Source organism: Planococcus citri, chromosome 3, assembly GCF_950023065.1.
Source record: "Planococcus citri chromosome 3, ihPlaCitr1.1, whole genome shotgun sequence".
Lineage (NCBI taxonomy): Eukaryota > Metazoa > Arthropoda > Insecta > Hemiptera > Pseudococcidae > Planococcus > Planococcus citri.
In genome coordinates, this window is record NC_088679.1 from 79,306,845 (window position 1) to 79,327,593 (window position 20,749).

The 20,749-nt window shown below is 36.7% G+C and overlaps 1 protein-coding gene across 2 annotated transcripts in view; it reads right to left on the reverse strand.

The window, feature by feature from the left end:
- Positions 1-20,749, reverse strand: part of LOC135839633 (neuronal acetylcholine receptor subunit alpha-7-like) — a 307,481-nt gene that overhangs the window by 45,832 nt on the left and 240,900 nt on the right. For both annotated transcript variants that reach the window (XM_065355745.1, XM_065355746.1), the window contains exons 4-6: positions 20,109-20,218; positions 19,537-19,717; positions 19,008-19,083 (exon numbers count right to left, since the gene is read on the reverse strand). In XM_065355745.1, the coding sequence (XP_065211817.1) occupies positions 19,008-19,083; positions 19,537-19,717; positions 20,109-20,218 (367 nt within the window). The remainder of the gene's footprint in view (positions 1-19,007; positions 19,084-19,536; positions 19,718-20,108; positions 20,219-20,749) is intronic.

Below are 20,749 nucleotides of genomic sequence, written 5' to 3' on the forward strand. Positions count from 1 at the left end.
TATGAAGGTATATCAAATATGATACAATCGTATGCAGTTTTATATGTACATTCTTATACATTTTCATAAACAGAAAAATAATTGCTTGGATAAAATTGCATAAAATTTTATAGAATTTCATCAAAATTGAATTAGCTTTTTATAAAGGTGTATCAAATGTATATATGTAATTGTATACAGTTTTGTACATTCATATAGATTTTGATAAAAAGAAGAGTAAATTGCTTTGATAAAATTGTATTAAAAATTTTTTCAGTAGAATGGATATTTTGCATGAATTTTATAAAGGTTTATAAAATTTGATTCAGCTGTATAAAATTTGATGAAATTGATCAAATATGGTGTTAGTTTTTTAATATTTTTAAAATCAAAATTTATGTAGTTTTATCAAATATACAATATTGTATACATTTTTATAATATTATAAGTTTATCAAAAATGATAAATAATTGTATCAAATGCAGTGGTATAGTTAGTACTCTTATAAAAAGTACTGCATCATTCTCTATATTATTTTGATTTTATTGGTCTCTTCTAATTATTCCACCCCTAAGTGTCATGTGTATAGTGATGACCTGGGGGGGTACGAGTGTGGGACTTAATTTTTGATAAAAAGTGGATGCTTTGGAAGCCCACAATCTACAAAATGTACATATTATTCATCAAATGATGTTGCATTAATTCATGAATAATTTTGATTCAAAGTTAACTTTGTCTTCATAGCAATTACATATGAAATTTTATAAAAAATAAGTACCCAATCATTTTTTATACTTAAAAAATTTGTCTTCATCAAACTGTATAAAATTGTATACAGTTGTATACAGTTTGATAGAGACAAATTTTGTATAGAAACAATTGGGTATTTTTTATAAAATTTTATAAAACTTTTTCTCCCGGGAATGATTAGACTTTGAAGACCCAGGGGGTCAACATCCTTATTTGCAAGAATTTATACGCTATTTACACCGGTTGCATGCGTTCTAATCAAAAACTGAAAATATCTACAAGAGGACTTTACTCTGTAGTGTGTTTAGATGATTATGTAGATATGTTTAGTAGGTATTTATGTACAATATGAAGGATAACTATAATCTCAAATCGAATTAGTAAAAAAAGGAAAGTAGGTATGATAATATAACAGACCAATCAAGCACAGACAGAAGGAGAGTAATCTTGGCGAAAAAGTATCAAGCAATACAGTATACGTAGGTTCAAAAGATGCGTAAATTACGAAAGTAAATTCAATTCGATAGAGTACTCATGCAGACTGCTGTGTAAGTCAGTCACGAAAAAGACAGCGAATTTATAAAGATTAAAATTGTTAACAGGTACCTAATATGTACAACAATGTACCTATCAAGTACTAGAAAAGTGATTGCGGAGAACAACTACGAACAAATAGGTACCTACCTAATAGAGAAATCTATATTATACGGTAGCCAACTCTAATGGCAGCTGTTTTGTAAATTGAAAATCATACATACGTGTGATTTCCTTTACTACGATTTCCAAATGTGTTGTACGAGTAGGTAAAAGAAAAAGAAAGAAAGTTTTGAATACCTGAGACCTGCTGTCCAGCAGTGGTCAGTAATTGAGGTGGTGAGTAGAATAGGTGGAAGGTAAAGGTAATGTAACATAATGTAGTAGGTCTATAGGTAGGACTAGATGCATGCTATCATTAAGGTACGCAACCAATTAAACATTTCTATGCACTAAACATGTATGTAATTAAAAAAAATTGGGATAGGCAGGTAATGGGCATATTGATGGGCAGTTCAACTAACGTTTGGTGTGAATTTGTGTAACGAGCCTAGTCTACAAGTACAAATTTCGAATAATTTTCTTCGTTGAATGTTCTTTCTCTGTGTGAAATCATCAAAGATATCAAGCATGCTAGACTTGGATATCGTTCAACATATCTAAAGCCAAATAACTAAGTATAATTTTTGAAAATGTGAGCAGAAAAAAAAAGGAAGTGATGGAGGTTGAACGTTTTGTGAAAGGTAAAAAAGGTAGGGGTAGGTAAATATGTATAATAATATTTCAGGCATACTTTCGCAGGTATGACTACAAAATCACATTCGATACAAAACGTGGGGATGATGGGATTTTTTTACTTTCAACTGCCACCGGCTTGTCAACGTGGCTTTCCTAAAAACCATTTTCCGTCACTGAATCAATTAAACGGCGAGTTAATCGCGTTTTAAAATTTTTACCTAAAATACAAGGCACGACAGGTAATTATTCAAAATATCATAAGATTCATAAGTTATCTTTTAGATAGATGAAACAGGTAATTCTAGGTAAAATCTTCAGATCTGCTCGTAGCCATCTTGGCTCATTTACCTCTTTCATTTCGAGCGTTTTCAAAAAATTGCTTCTCATTCATAATTCTAAAATTCTCTTTCAAAATTCAAAATAGAATTTTTTCATTTTTCAGCTAGAAATTTATAAGGTAAGTACATATGTAATTTCAATAGGCTATTTTAATTTAACATTTATGGAATTAGGCACTCTCGTAATTTTTTCTCAGATCTGAAGATTTTTCTCGAGGAAATTATTGAAAAAAATTGTACTCGTAAATAGGTAGGTAGATAATAAAAAATAAACTATAACAAATAAAATAAATGGGTATTATAAAGATCTCTTTTGTGAATTTCTAAATTTTTTCAGGATTGATTTCGAAACCTGATGAAGCAGTTTGGAAGGCTTACTCTTCACCCATGGATATATTTTTATTTTGGTATACAAAGTAAGCATGGTTTCAAAATTTGCAAAAAAAAAAAAAAAAAAAAAGGCACCAAAGTTTTAAATGAATTACTTTCATGATTTGGAATTTTAGTAAAATGAGAAAGATAAATGCTGTTGAAAAAAATAGCAACTTATTCTTGACGTGATACAACATTTCTTTAAAACAAGTTTTTTTTTCAAAATCAGTACCTACCAGTCGTTTTTTTAAAATTCTCCCCCTAAAAATTCCAAAATTTGAGAAAAAAACAAAATAGCCTCTTTTGTATATATGTATAAGCCTTTGTCATCTGCATTGCAAATTGAATGAGAAAAAAGTTACTCTCTTTGAAAATTCGATTTCGAGACCCCTATTTTCAGATTTCGGATTTCGAGATCCAGATTTTGAGGCTCTTATTTTCAAACCTTATTTCAAGAGCACCCCCTTTCAAAACCTTGATTTTCAAACTCGGATTTTTAAAATACAGATTTCAATACCCTTATCTTAGCACACCAATTTCAAAACCCTCTGATTTCAAGGTCCAGATTTCAAGACCTCGATTTCAAGAACCTCGATTTCGTGACCCAGATTTCAATATTTGGATTTTGAGACGTTCGATATCAAGACTTCCTGATTTTACGACCTCAAGATCTCCTCTTCCCAATTTCAATGCCCCGATTCTGGACCCCCATTTCGACCCCCCACCCTCTTTCCCCTGATCTCAAGACCTCGATTCAAGATCCAGATTTTGAAGGCTTGATTCTGATACTCCAATTTCGAGATCTCGGATTTTAGGATATCAATTTCAAGCCTCAGATTTCAAGACCCTCCTCCTGATTACTTGACTGGATTTCAAGATTCGGATTTTGAGGAGTCAGATTTCAAGATTCCCTGAATTCAAGACTTCGATTTTGAGCCCACGGCTTCAAGAGCACCTCTACCCACTTTTAAGGCTTCGATTTTGATATGCCGATTTTATACCCTTCTGATCTAAAGGCCCTAATTCAAGGTTCCGATTTCGAGGCATTGATTCTGTCAACGAACAAACAACAAGACCCACCGAATCGATTGGAAACTGTTTCCAGCCAATTTGAGCCACGCTGTATCCCAATTGCAACGTGCTGAGTTGACTGGTGATGGAGAAATTCCAGTTTTCTATTTTTAAAAAAAAAACCTAGAATTGGTCCAAATTTTGTGGAAATTTCCGAATTGACAAAATCTGCTGGAGCCTCCAGAAGTGCCTAAAATGGCTGGAAATTGATTTCAGCTTTCTAGGTTAATTTGGTGGCATTCTGATTTTTTTCGTTTTGGGCCCAAAGATTTTTAACAATTCGCCAAAAATCGAGAAATGCCCTTGACCCTTTGAAATTTGGCTGATGGTATATTTTTGCATGCCATTTTGCCCTTTCCCTTTGTGAGACTCAAATTTTCGGACTTCTTTTTCGAAACATCAATTTGGGGATTTCACGTCAGTTTCAAAGCTGCAATCTAAGGCTCCGATTTCAAAACCCTCCTGACTTCGTAACTTCGATTTCAATACTCCAATTTTGAGCAGCTCGATTTTAAGACCCTCCAATTTTAGGACCCTGATTTCAAGACCGCCTCCTCTACGATTTTAAAGCCTCGATTGTAGATCCTGATTTCACTCCTCTGCAAGTAAAGTAATAAATCATGAATATTATTATGTTCTCTTCTTCAAACTTGATAATGAAATGTCGTTCGGAGTAACTTCATTGGGGTTTCTCCTCTTTCAAAAGTTCAACAATATGCCACAAAGTCGATAAAAATTGAAGCAAAGAGTGAACCATTTCATCTTTTAATTTCAATTACGTTTCATAAAATATCGAATAGTGAAGCTTTTCACCAGCCAAATATTGGAAAAGAAAAAACTCTCTCCTTATTTTTAATGCTTTTTATTGCAAAGATCTTTTCAAAAAGTACAACTTTTCATCATCAGGCAAGAGCACTTAATGAACAAATACAAAGTGTGCATATTAAAGTAAAGGTTGGGTGTGGTCACTCCTTTGGGTGTGTCAGTTTCTCTGTGTTGTGATTGGTCCTAAAACTTGGGTGTGGTCACTACCAGGATGGGTGTGTCTATTTCTTGGAATGTGTATGTGACTGGTTCCATGTAGGCATTTGAGCAGGTCAATGTCCAAAGGTCCCAAGTCATCATTGAGGAGTTTTTCTCTATTGTTTTTGTGCATGGCTATTGCTTCCCTAATTGGTAGTTCTGATATTCTGGCAACTGGTTTTTCTAGGGTCAGATTGAGTTCAGTTATTGTGTGTCCAGTTGCTATAATGTGGTCTCCTATTGCTGATTTTCCTTCAATGTTGTATCTGGCTTTGTGCATATGTTCCTTGTATCTGGTTATGATGTTTCTCTTAGTCTGTCCAATGTAAAGTTTGTCACAGCCAGAGCATGTGATCTTATAAATTCCAGATTGATCAGTTTTTGGGTCTTTGTCCTTGAGGCTTCCCAGTAGGGTTTTCAGTTTATGTTGATTAGTTGTGACAGGTTCTAAATCATTTTTCCTGAAGATCTGACAAAGTTTGTTGGTTATGACTGGGTAGTGGGTCAACTTGATTCTTCTATTGTCTGGTTTATCTCTTTGGAATGTGGTGATCTCTTTCAATCTTTGTTTGCTTATATGGTTTTTGATGAGGGTGTCTATGGTTCTAGTCTTGTATCCCAGATTGTTTGCTACTCTTTTAATGTGGTCAAATTCTCTCTTTCTTTTTCTTGGGCTCAAGGGTAGTGCACAACATCTATGGACCATGCTGTTAAAAGCAGCCAGTTTTTGGCTCCAGGGCTGGTAAGAGTCAGCAGGAATGTAGTTGTTGGTGTGAGTAGGCTTCCTGTAGATGTCATATTCCAATTTGTTGTCTTTTCTGGTGATTAGGACGTCCAAGAATGGCAGTTGTTGGTTGTTTTCATATTCATAGGTGAACTTGATGGTTGCATATTGTTTGTTCATGGTCTCAAGGAAACCATTTATGTTGAAGTCCTCTGGTACAATGCTGAAGATGTCATCAACATATCTGAACCAAATCTTAGGGAAGTCTTTTTCTATTTCCTTCAGTTTGGTTTCCAAGTGGCCCATGAAAATGTCTGCCATGAATGGTGACAAGGGGTTCCCCATTGCTGTTCCTCCTGTTTGTTGGTAGAATTTTCCACTGTATTGGAAGATGGTTTGTTTCATGCATAGTTCTGTGAGGTTCATGAGTTCAGCAATCCTTTCTTGGGAAACTTTCTCTTTTTGCAGCCAGTCTTTCATTATGGCCAAGGTTTCTGGTATGGGTACACTGGGGAATAAGTTGGTGACATCAAAGGATATGAGTCTGTCTGTAGGTGTTATCTGGGTGTTTTTCAGTTTCTCCACTAGCTCTTCATTATTCCTTATTTGGTATGTGACAGGCTGATTAATGGCTTGTAATTCAGTGACAAGTTGTTTGGCAATCTGGTATGTGGGTGCATCTATGTTGGATACTATTGGTCTCATTGGATTGTTTGGCTTGTGGATCTTTGGTATACCAAAGATCCACAAGCCAAACAATCCAATGAGACCAATAGTATACCAAAGATCCACAAGCCAAACAATCCAATGAGACCAATAGTATCCAACATAGATGCACCCACATACCAGATTGCCAAACAACTTGTCACTGAATTACAAGCCATTAATCAGCCTGTCACATACCAAATAAGGAATAATGAAGAGCTAGTGGAGAAACTGAAAAACACCCAGATAACACCTACAGACAGACTCATATCCTTTGATGTCACCAACTTATTCCCCAGTGTACCCATACCAGAAACCTTGGCCATAATGAAAGACTGGCTGCAAAAAGAGAAAGTTTCCCAAGAAAGGATTGCTGAACTCATGAACCTCACAGAACTATGCATGAAACAAACCATCTTCCAATACAGTGGAAAATTCTACCAACAAACAGGAGGAACAGCAATGGGGAACCCCTTGTCACCATTCATGGCAGACATTTTCATGGGCCACTTGGAAACCAAACTGAAGGAAATAGAAAAAGACTTCCCTAAGATTTGGTTCAGATATGTTGATGACATCTTCAGCATTGTACCAGAGGACTTCAACATAAATGGTTTCCTTGAGACCATGAACAAACAATATGCAACCATCAAGTTCACCTATGAATATGAAAACAACCAACAACTGCCATTCTTGGACGTCCTAATCACCAGAAAAGACAACAAATTGGAATATGACATCTACAGGAAGCCTACTCACACCAACAACTACATTCCTGCTGACTCTTACCAGCCCTGGAGCCAAAAACTGGCTGCTTTTAACAGCATGGTCCATAGATGTTGTGCACTACCCTTGAGCCCAAGAAAAAGAAAGAGAGAATTTGACCACATTAAAAGAGTAGCAAACAATCTGGGATACAAGACTAGAACCATAGACACCCTCATCAAAAACCATATAAGCAAACAAAGATTGAAAGAGATCACCACATTCCAAAGAGATAAACCAGACAATAGAAGAATCAAGTTGACCCACTACCCAGTCATAACCAACAAACTTTGTCAGATCTTCAGGAAAAATGATTTAGAACCTGTCACAACTAATCAACATAAACTGAAAACCCTACTGGGAAGCCTCAAGGACAAAGACCCAAAAACTGATCAATCTGGAATTTATAAGATCACATGCTCTGGCTGTGACAAACTTTACATTGGACAGACTAAGAGAAACATCATAACCAGATACAAGGAACATATGCACAAAGCCAGATACAACATTGAAGGAAAATCAGCAATAGGAGACCACATTATAGCAACTGGACACACAATAACTGAACTCAATCTGACCCTAGAAAAACCAGTTGCCAGAATATCAGAACTACCAATTAGGGAAGCAATAGCCATGCACAAAAACAATAGAGAAAAACTCCTCAATGATGACTTGGGACCTTTGGACATTGACCTGCTCAAATGCCTACATGGAACCAGTCACATACACATTCCAAGAAATAGACACACCCATCCTGGTAGTGACCACACCCAAGTTTTAGGACCAATCACAACACAGAGAAACTGACACACCCAAAGGAGTGACCACACCCAACCTTTACTTTAATATGCACACTTTGTATTTGTTCATTAAGTGCTCTTGCCTGATGATGAAAAGTTGTACTTTTTGAAAAGATCTTTGCAATAAAAAGCATTAAAAATAAGGAGAGAGTTTTTTCTTTTCCAATTATTGGATTTCCTTAGTTTTGGTTCATCCTTTACCTACCAGCCAAATACATAGTATACTCTAAAAATATATCCATAATCCATGTTATATTTCCTACAATTGAAATTTTGTCAACAAAAGTATGGAAAATTTCAGAGAAAAACCTCGAGCAAGTAAATGAGAAAATGCTTTTCTTTTCCTTATTTAAAACATCCGAAATATTCATCGTGCCGAAAAAAATAAAAAGAAAAATGAAGATCAACAGTCAAAGTAAGGAAAGCACTTCCTCGAGCTTTTCGTTCTTTTCGTTTTCAGATTTTCAGAAGGGATTAAATACCGCTTTATCGTCCTTCTCCAGTATACAGTATACAGTATACAGTATTCGTAGGTAGCTATACGATGAATGCGCGTCTGGCAAACTGTATTACGTATAACTTATTATAAATTTCTGTAACGTATTTTCCAAAACGATCATCGCGACATGATAATAGGAAACCTATATAATTCAATTCAGCAGCCAATAATGAAGGCTTTACTCAGTTCGTCTTTCACGATGCTTGCAACTTTCATTAATGGGCACAATGCACATCTAACGAGCTGTAAATATGTACTTAGACATTACATACACGTAGGCGTAATTAAAACTAAAATACGGGATTCCTTCTATGTGTATATTAATTTCGTCTAAAAATAAACTCTCGAGATTTATTCGTATCTACTCGAATATTTGTAAACTTCTGCTATGAGGCACAGTGGGACCTGAGCAGAATTTAGGAGGAAAAAAGTCCCTTTGAATGTAGTAATTTTGGAATATGTCTGACTAGAAGTATTTTTTAGCGCTGAATCTGAATATGATTTCAATTTTTGACTATGGGCATTAGGGGGTGAGGGGAGGGGGTAAAATTATAAAAATAGGCTTAAAACCAATATGGGTATCCTCCTGTATGTTTTTTGAGGCGCTGAATCCGAATTCGATGGTAGTTTTTATCTATGGTCATCAGAGGATGGGGGAGATGGGGAGGGAGGGGGTAAAATCATGAAAATAGGCTTAAAAACTAATATGCACAGTGGGCTGTGAGCACCCTCAAAACGGGCGTGTTGACGCATGACGCGTAAGAATTCGAGACAAATTTACTCGATGACATTTATTTCGAGACTAAAAAGTTCTCGGAGAAATTACACAGTTCTAACCTAAGATACAACGTAAATCTAGATAAAAAAGGCAAAATCGGTAGGGTAGTGGACTGTATGGAAGGGTAGTGGACTGTATGGATCGTTAACCAATGAAAAGAATCGAAGAGGGTTGGGTGGGTTGGCTATTGGCTATTTTACGTAAGTATTATTTGTAAGGAAACGTATCTGTTTTAAGTGACAACTTAACATACTCCCCCCTTGAGGAGGCTTAATAATATTTAAGGCTACTCAATCTTATCAATAATTCATTTTTTTTTTTTAATTCTAAATTAATCAATCTTATTTGAGATTCATTCTAAAATAATGATTACCTAAGTAATCTTAAATTACGAGTTTTATTTCAATTTTATTCTAAGAAATACGAATTGAAATTATTCAATCTCATTTGAGATTCGTTCTAAAATATTGATTACCTATGTAATCTTAAATTACGATTTTTTATTTCTATTTATTATTTTTTAAATTCTAATTAATCATAGGTAATGGTACCAAGACTGACACTGGTCTTTTGAATGTACCATTTTTTGTTTTTACACAGACGACTCTTACTCTGCCATCTCTCCCTGGGAAAATCTCCGCGATTCTTCCCATGGTGAGTGGCATTGTCCGCTCTCTAATATAGACGAAATCGTCTACTTTTAAATTCTTAACCTGCTCTGTCCATTTTTTCCTTTGCTGAAGGTGGTTTAAATATTCGCGGGACCACCTATCCCAAAGAGAATCAGAAATCTTTCTAATTAACTCATAGCGAGTTCTTAGAGGGACATTTGGACGAATTTCTGCCGCAGGGGTTAAAATAGGTCTATGTATGAGAAAGTGAGCAGGGGTAAGAACATTCAGATCATTTGGGTCATCACTCAGGGGTGTCAAAGGTCTGGAATGAAGGCGAGCTTCGATTTTTGTTACGATTGTTAAAAATTCCTCGTAAGTTAAGATCGCATCACCGACCGCCTTATTTAGGTACGTTTTAACGCATTTTATCCCTGCTTCCCACAGACCACCGAAGTGTGGTGTGTGAGGCGGGATGAAATGCCAATCAACATCGGGGATCATGCCGGCTGCACCAACAAAGTTAGTGCCATTGTCCGAATACACTTTATTAGGTATGCCGCGTCTAGAAGTAAATCTTTCAAACGCTTTTACAAACGATTCACTGGACAAACTATCGGCGACCTCAATATGTACTGCTTTTGTTGAAAAACATACAAAGAGACATATGTAGGCTTTTAAGAAGGTTTTGGTACGAGTACCGGAAGACCACAAGATGAAATGCGGACCACCGTAATCTACACCAACATGCACAAAGGCAGGGTTGGGTTCAATGCGGGGGTTAGGTAATGCTGCCATCATCTGGTTTTGTGTTCTCGCGCGATCGCGTACACAAACAAGACAATTAAGGATATAGTTGCGAATGACTGATCTACCATTCACAATCCAATATTTTTCCCTTAAAAGGTTGAATAAAGTCATGGTAGGCGCGTGCAGGTTTGATTCATGAGCATGACGAATAATAAGTAGGGTTAAATGGTTGTTTGGGTCTAACAGAATAGGAAATTTTTTGTCAAAAGAATAAATTGACTGTTCGAGACGACCACCTACTCGAAGGGTACCATCGGCATCTAAGAAGGGATTAAGTGATCGCAGGAAGCGATCTTTTATGACCGTAGGGTTGATAGAAGAAGCGTTTCTTTTCAAATCGGCGATTTCTTCATGAAAGGCTGTTGCCTGCATTAAACGAATTAGGTTTAAAAGAGCATTTTCACGCTCCTTATAAGTGACAATACCTTTGTACTTCGTTTTAAAACGAAGACAAAGAGACACCAGGTTGAGGAGTTTATTTAGATCCGAAAACGTCTTTACGTAATCGAACACATTTGATACAAAAAGGACAGTTGTTTTATTACACTGTTCAGCTGAAACATCTGCTAGCTGTTTCCCTCTAACAAATTGACTTGGCCAGTCAGCTGTCTCTTTACATAGAAAATCGGGGCCATGCCACCACAGTGAACAGATTTGGAGTTTTTGTGGAATTAAGCCGCGAGAAGCGATGTCTGCGGGATTCAATTTCGAAGGGATATATCTCCACATACTAGGGTTGGTTTTGAGTTGAATTTCTTCAACTCGATTCGCAACAAATACTTTCCAGGTATCCGCAGGTTTGGCAATCCAAGCCAAAACAATTTGAGAGTCACACCATAAATAGGTGTTTTTTATGGGAATGGTCAAAATACCAAGTACATTTTGGTACAAACGAGAGAGGAGAACAGCTCCACACAACTCTAAACGGGGAATTTTCATTCTTTGAACAGGCGAAATTCTGGTTTTTGATGTTAAAAGCTTCACAAACACGTTTCCATGACAATCTTTTGACCTAACGTACAGCACTGCACTATAGGCGTTTTCAGACGCGTCACAAAAGCCATGAAGCTCAACATCATTTGGCCAAAATGCGCGACGTTCTATTTCAATCGATAAAAGGGACAAATTTTCACGATATTTGAGCCACTCTATAGCAAGCTCATTGTCATCTTCAATTGGGGTATCCCAGTCAAAACCAGATAACCACAATTTTTTCAAGAAAATTTTCGAAAGTAATACAACAGGGGACAAAATTCCTAAAGGATCAAATAACTTTGAAGCTTCAGAAAGAATTTTTCGTTTTGTCAATGGTAGAGGTGCAGGAGGAATTTTTGCGGAAAAAATATACTTATCACTTGTGGTATTCCACACGAGACCTAGGGTTTTCAGTTCCTCACTACAAATAGGGACATCTTGAGTGAGACTAGTGAGCTTATTTTCTTCCTCACAGGTGAGTACAGAAGGAAAATTACTCGCCCATTTTCTGAGGTTAAAGCCACCAAGTTTCATCAAGCTAAGCATTTCATTTTGAATTATTTTGGCCTCATCCTCGGAATCAGCACCACTAAAGAAATCATCAATGTAAAAATCTTTCATCCGAGAAGCGCCAGTAGGATACTGAGTGCAATAATCCAATGCAACTTGCTTTAAAGTACGATTTGCTAACCAAGGAGCACTGCCTGTACCATAAGTGACAGTTGTACACATATGGTCACAAATTTCACCATTTTCATCAAACCATACAATTCGTTGAAAATGTTGGTCCTCTTCGTCAATAAACATATTACGAAACATCATTTCAATATCTGCACAAAAAACTATCAGATATTGGCGACTTCTAAGTAGAATTGGATAAAGGTCATTTTGGGTTTTAGGACCAATCATAAGTATGTCATTTAACGAAATGCCATTGGATGATTTTTTCGAAGCATTGAAAACCACTCTCAATTTTGTGGTCAGGCTTGATTCACGCAGTACAGCATGATGGGGCATATAGAAATGTGGTTTTTGAGCAATTTCAGCCTTGGTCAATTTTCTCATGTGACCTAATTGCTCATATTCGGTCATAAAATCTTTGTAGGCTCGTTTTTCGTCCGGTTTTAAACGAGCTTGTGTGAACTTGAGAATCCGGATCGCGTTTTGTCGCGAATCCCCAAGTTCAGCAGGATTTCGCCTAAAAGGAAGGCGAACACAATATTTACCAGAGACCCTAGTCACAGTGTCTGAGTAAAATTTCTCACAAGCGAGATCTTCTTTGGACATTGTTTCAGAAGCAGGGTTCGGACAATCTTCAACTTCCCAAAATTTTTTCAGTTGAATATCGATTGTGGGCTCCATTGAGCAATGAAGGGAGGTTGTGATTGGCTCTAAAAAATCAAGTTTTCCAGCAATCACCCAACCTAATTTCGTGTTTTGAGCAACTAATTTGCCCTGAAAATTCTCATAAACACCTTCAGAAGAAATTTGAGATGTAACCTCAATTCCTAAAAGAAGATCAATGGTACCGGATTGGTGGAAAGTAGGATCAGCCAATGAAATTGCAGCAGGGGTTTTTATTTCTCGTAAATTGGGAGATACACGCAATTCCGTGATTTTTTTAACAATATGGGCTTGAATTCCTGTGGAATAGCTCGGAAAACGTGATTTTAATTCAAGATCAGCTAATCCATCAGTACTGCCACAATTTGTCTGACCTAAACCTTGCACAGTGGTGGAATTATTCGATTTTGGCAGATTTAATTGAGAAAAAAATTCTTTTGAAATGAAACAATCTTCGGAGCAATTATCGAGCAGAGCTCTAGCAGGTAGATAATGGTTACGGTAGTCTTTGACAAGCACTATCGCAGTGGGTAAAAGTGTACAATAGTTCGTTGTACAGGGTTTTGAACGTAAGGCTATGGTAGTGAGACAGTTGGGGGACGAATCTTTACCTGAAGCAGACGGCGAGACAGAATTCTTAATTTTTTCACTTTTCTTTTCTTTGTGGCACATTAGGGTATTATGACGTTCGTCACAAATGCGACAATTACGTTCATTTCGACAGGTGGATGCAGTATGATTACTGCCAAAGCAATTACGGCATAATTTTTCTTTCAAAATCAAAGCTAAGCGGTCAGATAGAGACATTTCTTTGAATTTTGGGCATAAATACAGTGCGTGATTATCATCACAAGCATAGCACTTCGGAAATTTGGTCAAGAAATTATTAACAGGTGCGGAGGTTTTTACTTGAGGAGTGCCTTGAGCAGACCACTTATTTTTTCCTGAATCGGAGGTAAATTTTGAATAACATGATTGTAAAGCATGAATTCTTTTCTCAATAAATTTTCTGACGATTTCTAGTTCAGCAATTTCACTCTGAGGGGCCTGAAGTTCCCACTCTTTTCGTGTGCTGGGATCAAATTTAGAAACGAGCAGAAAAACTAGAATACTATTCCATTTTTCAACAGGTTCACCAATATTTTTTAAACTATACACATTTTTAAAAAAGCTATCTAACATTTTGCGTAAATTTATAGCGTTTTCTACGGTTACATTTTTTTCAAAAACAATATTTTTAATATAGGTCTCAATTAGATCCTTTTTGTTTTCATACCTGTCTTTCAACAGTGTTCTGGCGGTTTCATAATTTTCGGAAATAGTTTTCAATTTGCAAATACGATCTGCTGCTTCTCCACGGACAGCTCCTTTCAGGTAGGTCAATTTTTCAACATCGGATAGATGAGGGTTGGAGTGGTAGAGGCAGTCAAATAAATCGATGAATTGTGGAAAATCCTCGATTTTTCCAAAAAATAGCGGTAGTGTAATTGCAGGTAGTTTGGCTTCAGGTTTTATTCCACTTGGCTTGGAAATTTCCTTTTGGATCGGTTTTTGGTTCAATTTTAATTTTTTCTTCAAATCCACACTCAAATTTCTAAGTGCAGATTCTAAGGAAATGCGAAGTTCATACTGGCTGTTGGCTTCAGCATCCTCGCAGCTTTCCTCAATTTGGTTTTGGATTTGTGTCAGGTCACTTTTCAGCTCGTTTATGGAGTTGAGCAGTTCTTCTACTTCAACAGGATCGTCACTGCACTGGTCACACTCTGTTGTCAGATGCAGCAATTTTGTCTGGATGGATGCCTGGCGGCGGATAAGCGCGTCCATTTCGGATGCTGGTTGGTTTAATTAAGAACGGTACGTTCAAAATTTGGTCAATTTTTGTGAACAGTTTGTTCACGGATTTTTTTTTTCAAGAATTCGCCGAACGGTACATTCGCGAATTCGGTCACTTTTTGTGAACAGGTTGTTCACCGATTTTTTTTTTCAAAAATACGCAAACGGACACTCGCGAGTTTCTGATGATTTTATTTGTTCGTTAAAACGATTAAAATTTTACAACTTCGACTTTTCATTGAATATTTTTCCGCGAATTGCATTTTAATTAATTTTCAGTTAAAACACGATCGCAAAAAAATTCACACAACATTCGATTTTCAGTTCATGATCACTTCAGTTACGATTGAAGCGATCATCCGGCTCGGTAGGACCATGTTGACGCATGACGCGTAAGAATTCGAGACAAATTTACTCGATGACATTTATTTCGAGACTAAAAAGTTCTCGGAGAAATTACACAGTTCTAACCTAAGATACAACGTAAATCTAGATAAAAAAGGCAAAATCGGTAGGGTAGTGGACTGTATGGATCGTTAACCAATGAAAAGAATCGAAGAGGGTTGGGTGGGTTGGCTATTGGCTATTTTACGTAAGTATTATTTGTAAGGAAACGTATCTGTTTTAAGTGACAACTTAACAGGGCGTAATTCAAAAACTTACAATAAACACAAAAACAATTGTAAAATGATATCCTCCCTTATGTTTTTGGGGTCGCAGAATACGAATTTGACAATATTTTTTTCGTAGGGGTGAATGGTGGGGGATGAAGGGGGTGAAAAATTCCAAATTTGACCATAATGACGTGTGATATGTCGAAATGTATGTTTTTGAGGGTGTAGATGACGAATTTGACAATATTTTTTTCGTAGGGGTGAATGGTGGGGGATGAATGGGGTGAAAACAGCGAAAAATTCAAAATTTAACTATAATGACGTGTGATATGTCAAAATGTACGTTTTCGGGGGTGTAGGAGGGGTGAAGGGTGGGGGATGAAGGGTTTTCTGTTGGGGAGCCATCAAAGTCCTAGTAAGACAAAAATTTGTAACTTTTTAACAAAATTCACTATGATTTTTCACTACAATCGACTGTGGGGGTCGTTGGGTCACTTTCGGTCAAAAATGGCAATTGACATCTTGAAATACACTATCTCAAGTATTACCAGCCACTGGAATTTCCCGTGCATCTACGTGCGAAAATGTTTTCTATTCCAATTTGTGCAGCCGAGTAGGAGAAAAACGGATTTTCAAGATGAATTTCATCTCTATAATTACTTTATAAAAACTAAAATCCAGTAAATTGATGGAAAGTACTTACTTTCTGTTGAATTATTCATACTTGGTACATTTTGACGTATCACACATCATTATAATCAAATTTTGAATTTTTCACCATTTTTACCCCCTTCATCCCTCACCATTTACCCCTACGAAAAAAATATTGACAGATTCGTGATCTACACCCTCGAAAACATACATTTCGACATATCACACGTCATTATGGTCAAATTTTGAATTTTTGACTCCCCTCACCCCCTCCCCTCCCCCCACCCCTCACCTCTACCAAAAAAATATTGTCAAATTCGTATTCTGCGACCCCAAAAACATAAGGGAGGATACAATTGTGTTTGGGTTTATTGTAAGTTTTTGAATTACGCCCGTTTTGAGGGTGCTCACAGCCCACTGTGATATGGGTATTCTCATATATGTTTTTTGAGGCGCTGGATCCGAATCCAATATTAGTTTTTTGTCTATGGTCATCTAAGGGTGGGAAAAAGGGGGAGGAAAGGGGTAAAATCATAAAATGGGTTTATAAACCAATATGGGTATCCTCATATAAGGTGCACCGGGGCAAGTCAGAATGATTTTTCGCAATTTCAACTTTGACCAGCTGTTACTCCCCTTCTAATGAACCAATATGGATCAAATTTATTATGTAGGTTCCCATAAGGGTTCTTAACCTATGGTAAAAATTTGAGCGCGATTGACACAGTAGCTTTCGCTCAGTGGAATAAAATATAAACTGTCCTGACTTACCCCAATTGGGGGAAGTCAGAACAGGCTAAACTTTGCAGAGGCGTAGATCACAAACCGAGCGTCCTAGAAAAATTGCACAAAATCAAAGTTGTAGAGAATTTTATTCTCTTTGGGACCACTCTTATCAAATTTTCACTAGGCCGCACGGTTCGTCCGCTATATGCGAAAAACTAAGAAATAGAAAGTCTGTATTTTAGACCAAATTCAAAATAAGTTCAAAACAACAACAAAATACAATTGAACCAAAGACATCTAAAATGAAACTGAATCGCGAAAATTTTTATGCCGTGATGAAGTAGGGGTAGTACTCTCAAGCCACCTTTAGTGGCACTTCGCCAGATATAAACCTATAGGCGCTAGAGCAAGTTTTCTAACTTACCCCGAATTCCAACTTCCCCCAGTGCACCTTACGATTTTTGAGGCGCTGAATCCGAATCCATTGTTAGGTTTTGTCCATAGTAATCGGATGTCCAATGGTTTTATAATTTTTTTTTTGAATTTTGGCTGAAGAAGGGACAAGGGAGGAGGTGGAACGGATAGAGAAGCCCAGATCGAAAAACTAAGCCCATATTCGGATTCACCGTCCCCAAAAACATAACAAACGATATGTCACATGGTATTATTTTTTTTCAATTTTGGATCATAAAAGGTGGGGGGAGGGGTGGAAAGGGTAGAGAAGGCCAGATCGAAAAACTAAGCGCATATTCGGACTCAGCATCCCCAAAAACATAACAAACGATATGCCACATGGTATTATTTTTTTCAATTTTGGATCATAAAGGGTGGGGGAGGGAGTGGAAAGGGTAGAGAAGGCCAGATCGAAAAACGAAGTCGATATTCGGATTCAGCGTCCCCAAAAACATAACAAACGATACGTCACATGGTATTTAATTTTTTTTCGATTTTGGATCATATAAGGGGGTGGGGGGTGGCGGCGGTTCACTACGTTAGGGGTACGATGTTTCAAATCGGTCATGAAATTTGCATTCAGCACCAAAAAAAAAATTTTTACCCCTCAAAAGCTGGATTACCATAGAAAAAGGTTTCCTGCCCCCTCCATTTCATTCTGATTCCACCATAGGGGGAGAAGTTGCAAACTTATCTCATTAGTTGAAAAAAATTATGAGAAGGTATCAAATTTAGCATCTTTCAAAACCAAAATCATTACACTCCAGCCGGAATTCACCCTAAAAAATTTGAAATTAGAAAATTCAGGTACTTGGAAAATCACTAATTTTGATGTAATCTCTAGAAAAAAACGATTTTTGGACACTTATTATGGGAAAAATCAAGTATACGAGAGGTGATTTGGAAACAGCATGAAATTTCGCGTCTTTTGAGCCCAAAACCATTTTTCTGAAAAAATTTTTAATTAGAAAAAAAATGACTAAATATAACAGTTTTTTTTTGCAAAATTTCAACGTTTTTGGCTGCTAAAACCAAAAATTGCAAACCAACTAAAGCTCAGTTGCAAAAAATTTTCAATTCTTTCAAAAGTCTACACTTGGTGTCACATTTTCTGGCATTTGAAAGTTTACCATTTTTTTGAAAATTTCAAAATTACAAATTTTTTCTCCATTTTCAACAGCTTATAATTACATTATAAATAATTGTAAATTCAAAATTAAGTACATTAATAGAATCTACATCCCTTCAGCTTTCATTTCCATGTTTCAGAATTTTCCTACCAACTATTTAACTTACGCAAACTTGAAATGTACAACACCGCGCACTTATCAACATTACCTTCACCATTTTTCACATTCCTAGAACATTGAAGTTCCTCTATCTGTAATTCCAGGAAAAGTGGGTGGGGCGAGTTTTTAATGATTATATGTGTTACTCTAAAGTATTTTCAAGTAGAAAACAGTGGTTTCAGGTGCATCCGTCAATTGGACTTTTTTCCTCCTAAATTCTGCTCAGGTCCCACTGTGCGGGGGGGGGGGGGGGTTGATTTTATTTCCATCAGAACTGGTGCGATGATGCTATCTGTAGAGTAAGAAAATAATCTCGACTTCTCGAGCTAAAGTAAGTAACTAATTTGGATAAGTAAAAAAAAAAGGTTCCAAAATCAAAACATCAATGTTGTTCTTGTTCGTCAGTGTAGGTACTTCGGGACACGATAATAATTATAAAGATGATGCATTAATGATACGAAACTATATAGCTAATTTCGTATGGTAAATTTGTTAGCAAGTTGCTGTCAATCGATACGCTCGTCGTAGTACATTTTAGATATAGATACAAATACAAATACACCACAAACATTGTTAGTTAAAAATAGGTAGGTACACGATTAACGTAGTATACAGTGCAACTTACTTAACAAATCCCATTCTCCGTTTGTGATAAAACTAGATAAATCACCTCCAGCTTCGTCTTGTAATTGCAAATCGAGCTGCGATAACGAAATACGATTATTAGTCGAGTAATTTAACTCTACCTATCTATATAGGTGTACAGGTAAAAGGTACCCATCAGTAACTACTCGTACATATCTACGTACACGTACCTATAGTTTGAATATTTATGCATGTAGTAGTGATACCTACCAACATCTTATGTAAAATATACATAGTTTGGTACTCTTGTCACTTAAGAATTGATTTTGCTTCAACTTATAATACATAATATATTATAAGTTGCTTACGAATACCGAAACAGATACCTACAACTTCGAATAGGTACGATGAGATATTCCAGGTAGGTCTTTCATGCTTTAGGTACGTCTACGTGTGTATGTCTATGTAGTGGTACAGGCACCTAATACTGTCATGACGCGACGTAGGCCCACCAGTAGTAGGCAGGCATCTACGAGTAAGTAGGTATAAGACTTTGTAAACAAGCTTACCTGAAACCCATCGTACGTCCAACTTCCGAATTTCATTTCGCAATGCTGATCGTCGAATGGAAACCAAGTGATATCAATTTTGCAAGTACTTTTGAAAATTCCAGGAGGTACATAGAGGCAGCTTCCGTTATTGCGTACAACAACGTTGGTAGGATATGTGCCGTCAAACCCTTCATCCGCACTGCGCAATTTTTATTTATCAATAGTACCGAGCAATATAGTTCATGATATTTAGGTCGGTCTTCTCGGGTACGTAGAGTACACTACGTGAACTATACGTAGACGTTGTAGTTGTACTACGTGTACGTAGGTATAGTATTCTCGTAGTGCCCTCGATACAACTCGACGCGTGCATTTTAGAATTATAATGTGTTGCACTTTTTTTTTATGCATCAAATACTACGCTACACACTACGTATACGTAACTATACTAAACGTTCACGTAGTAAGTAAGTACGTCTACACGTATCTCTATACTACTAGGTATACGTAGACGTACGAGTATAGGTCATTTTTCTTCTGGAAATTTTCGTCTCGATGGTATCTATGTAGTAATAAATATTCAAGCTCACCTGTTATACATTAAAACATCCGGTTTCCATATTCGATGTGGAGGTATCCTTAAATCCTTAACGTTACCGTATTCGCTAGCATTCCACCTTAAATTAACGTCGTTCCATTCCTGCGAGATGGGCGAATAAAATTCAAATCATTAGAATAAGTAAGTACATAAAATTCACGTGTTAAGACATCTATTTAAATTTTCCAATCGCCAGCTTAAAATATGATCGACATTATTTTAATCAATGCTGGACATGCAGATTCGTGATTCAACTCACAGCTTTCCTGCGACTACAGATACTTAAGCTATTGTATGATAGACACTCGTGACGTCATTCCAGTTGAAAAGAGCCAAGAATTTGACACTCGAGTGTCAGATTTCGAGACTCAAGCGCCAAATTTTGGCACTCGTGATTTTTTTCAGTGACACCGGTTGATGATACTGGCACTTGATGGTTTTGATAATCACATAAGAGAGATATCCCAACGGGCAGAACGTTTTCAGAACCAGACCAAGCTAAAGCTGAATTGAAAGAGCACGCAAAAATACATCACCAACTAAAATTTCAAGAGCTGAAGAGCAGTTTTCAATTTTTGGTGAATTTTTGACAATTAAATGCTGACTAAAAATGAAAAAATCAGCTCACCCTCC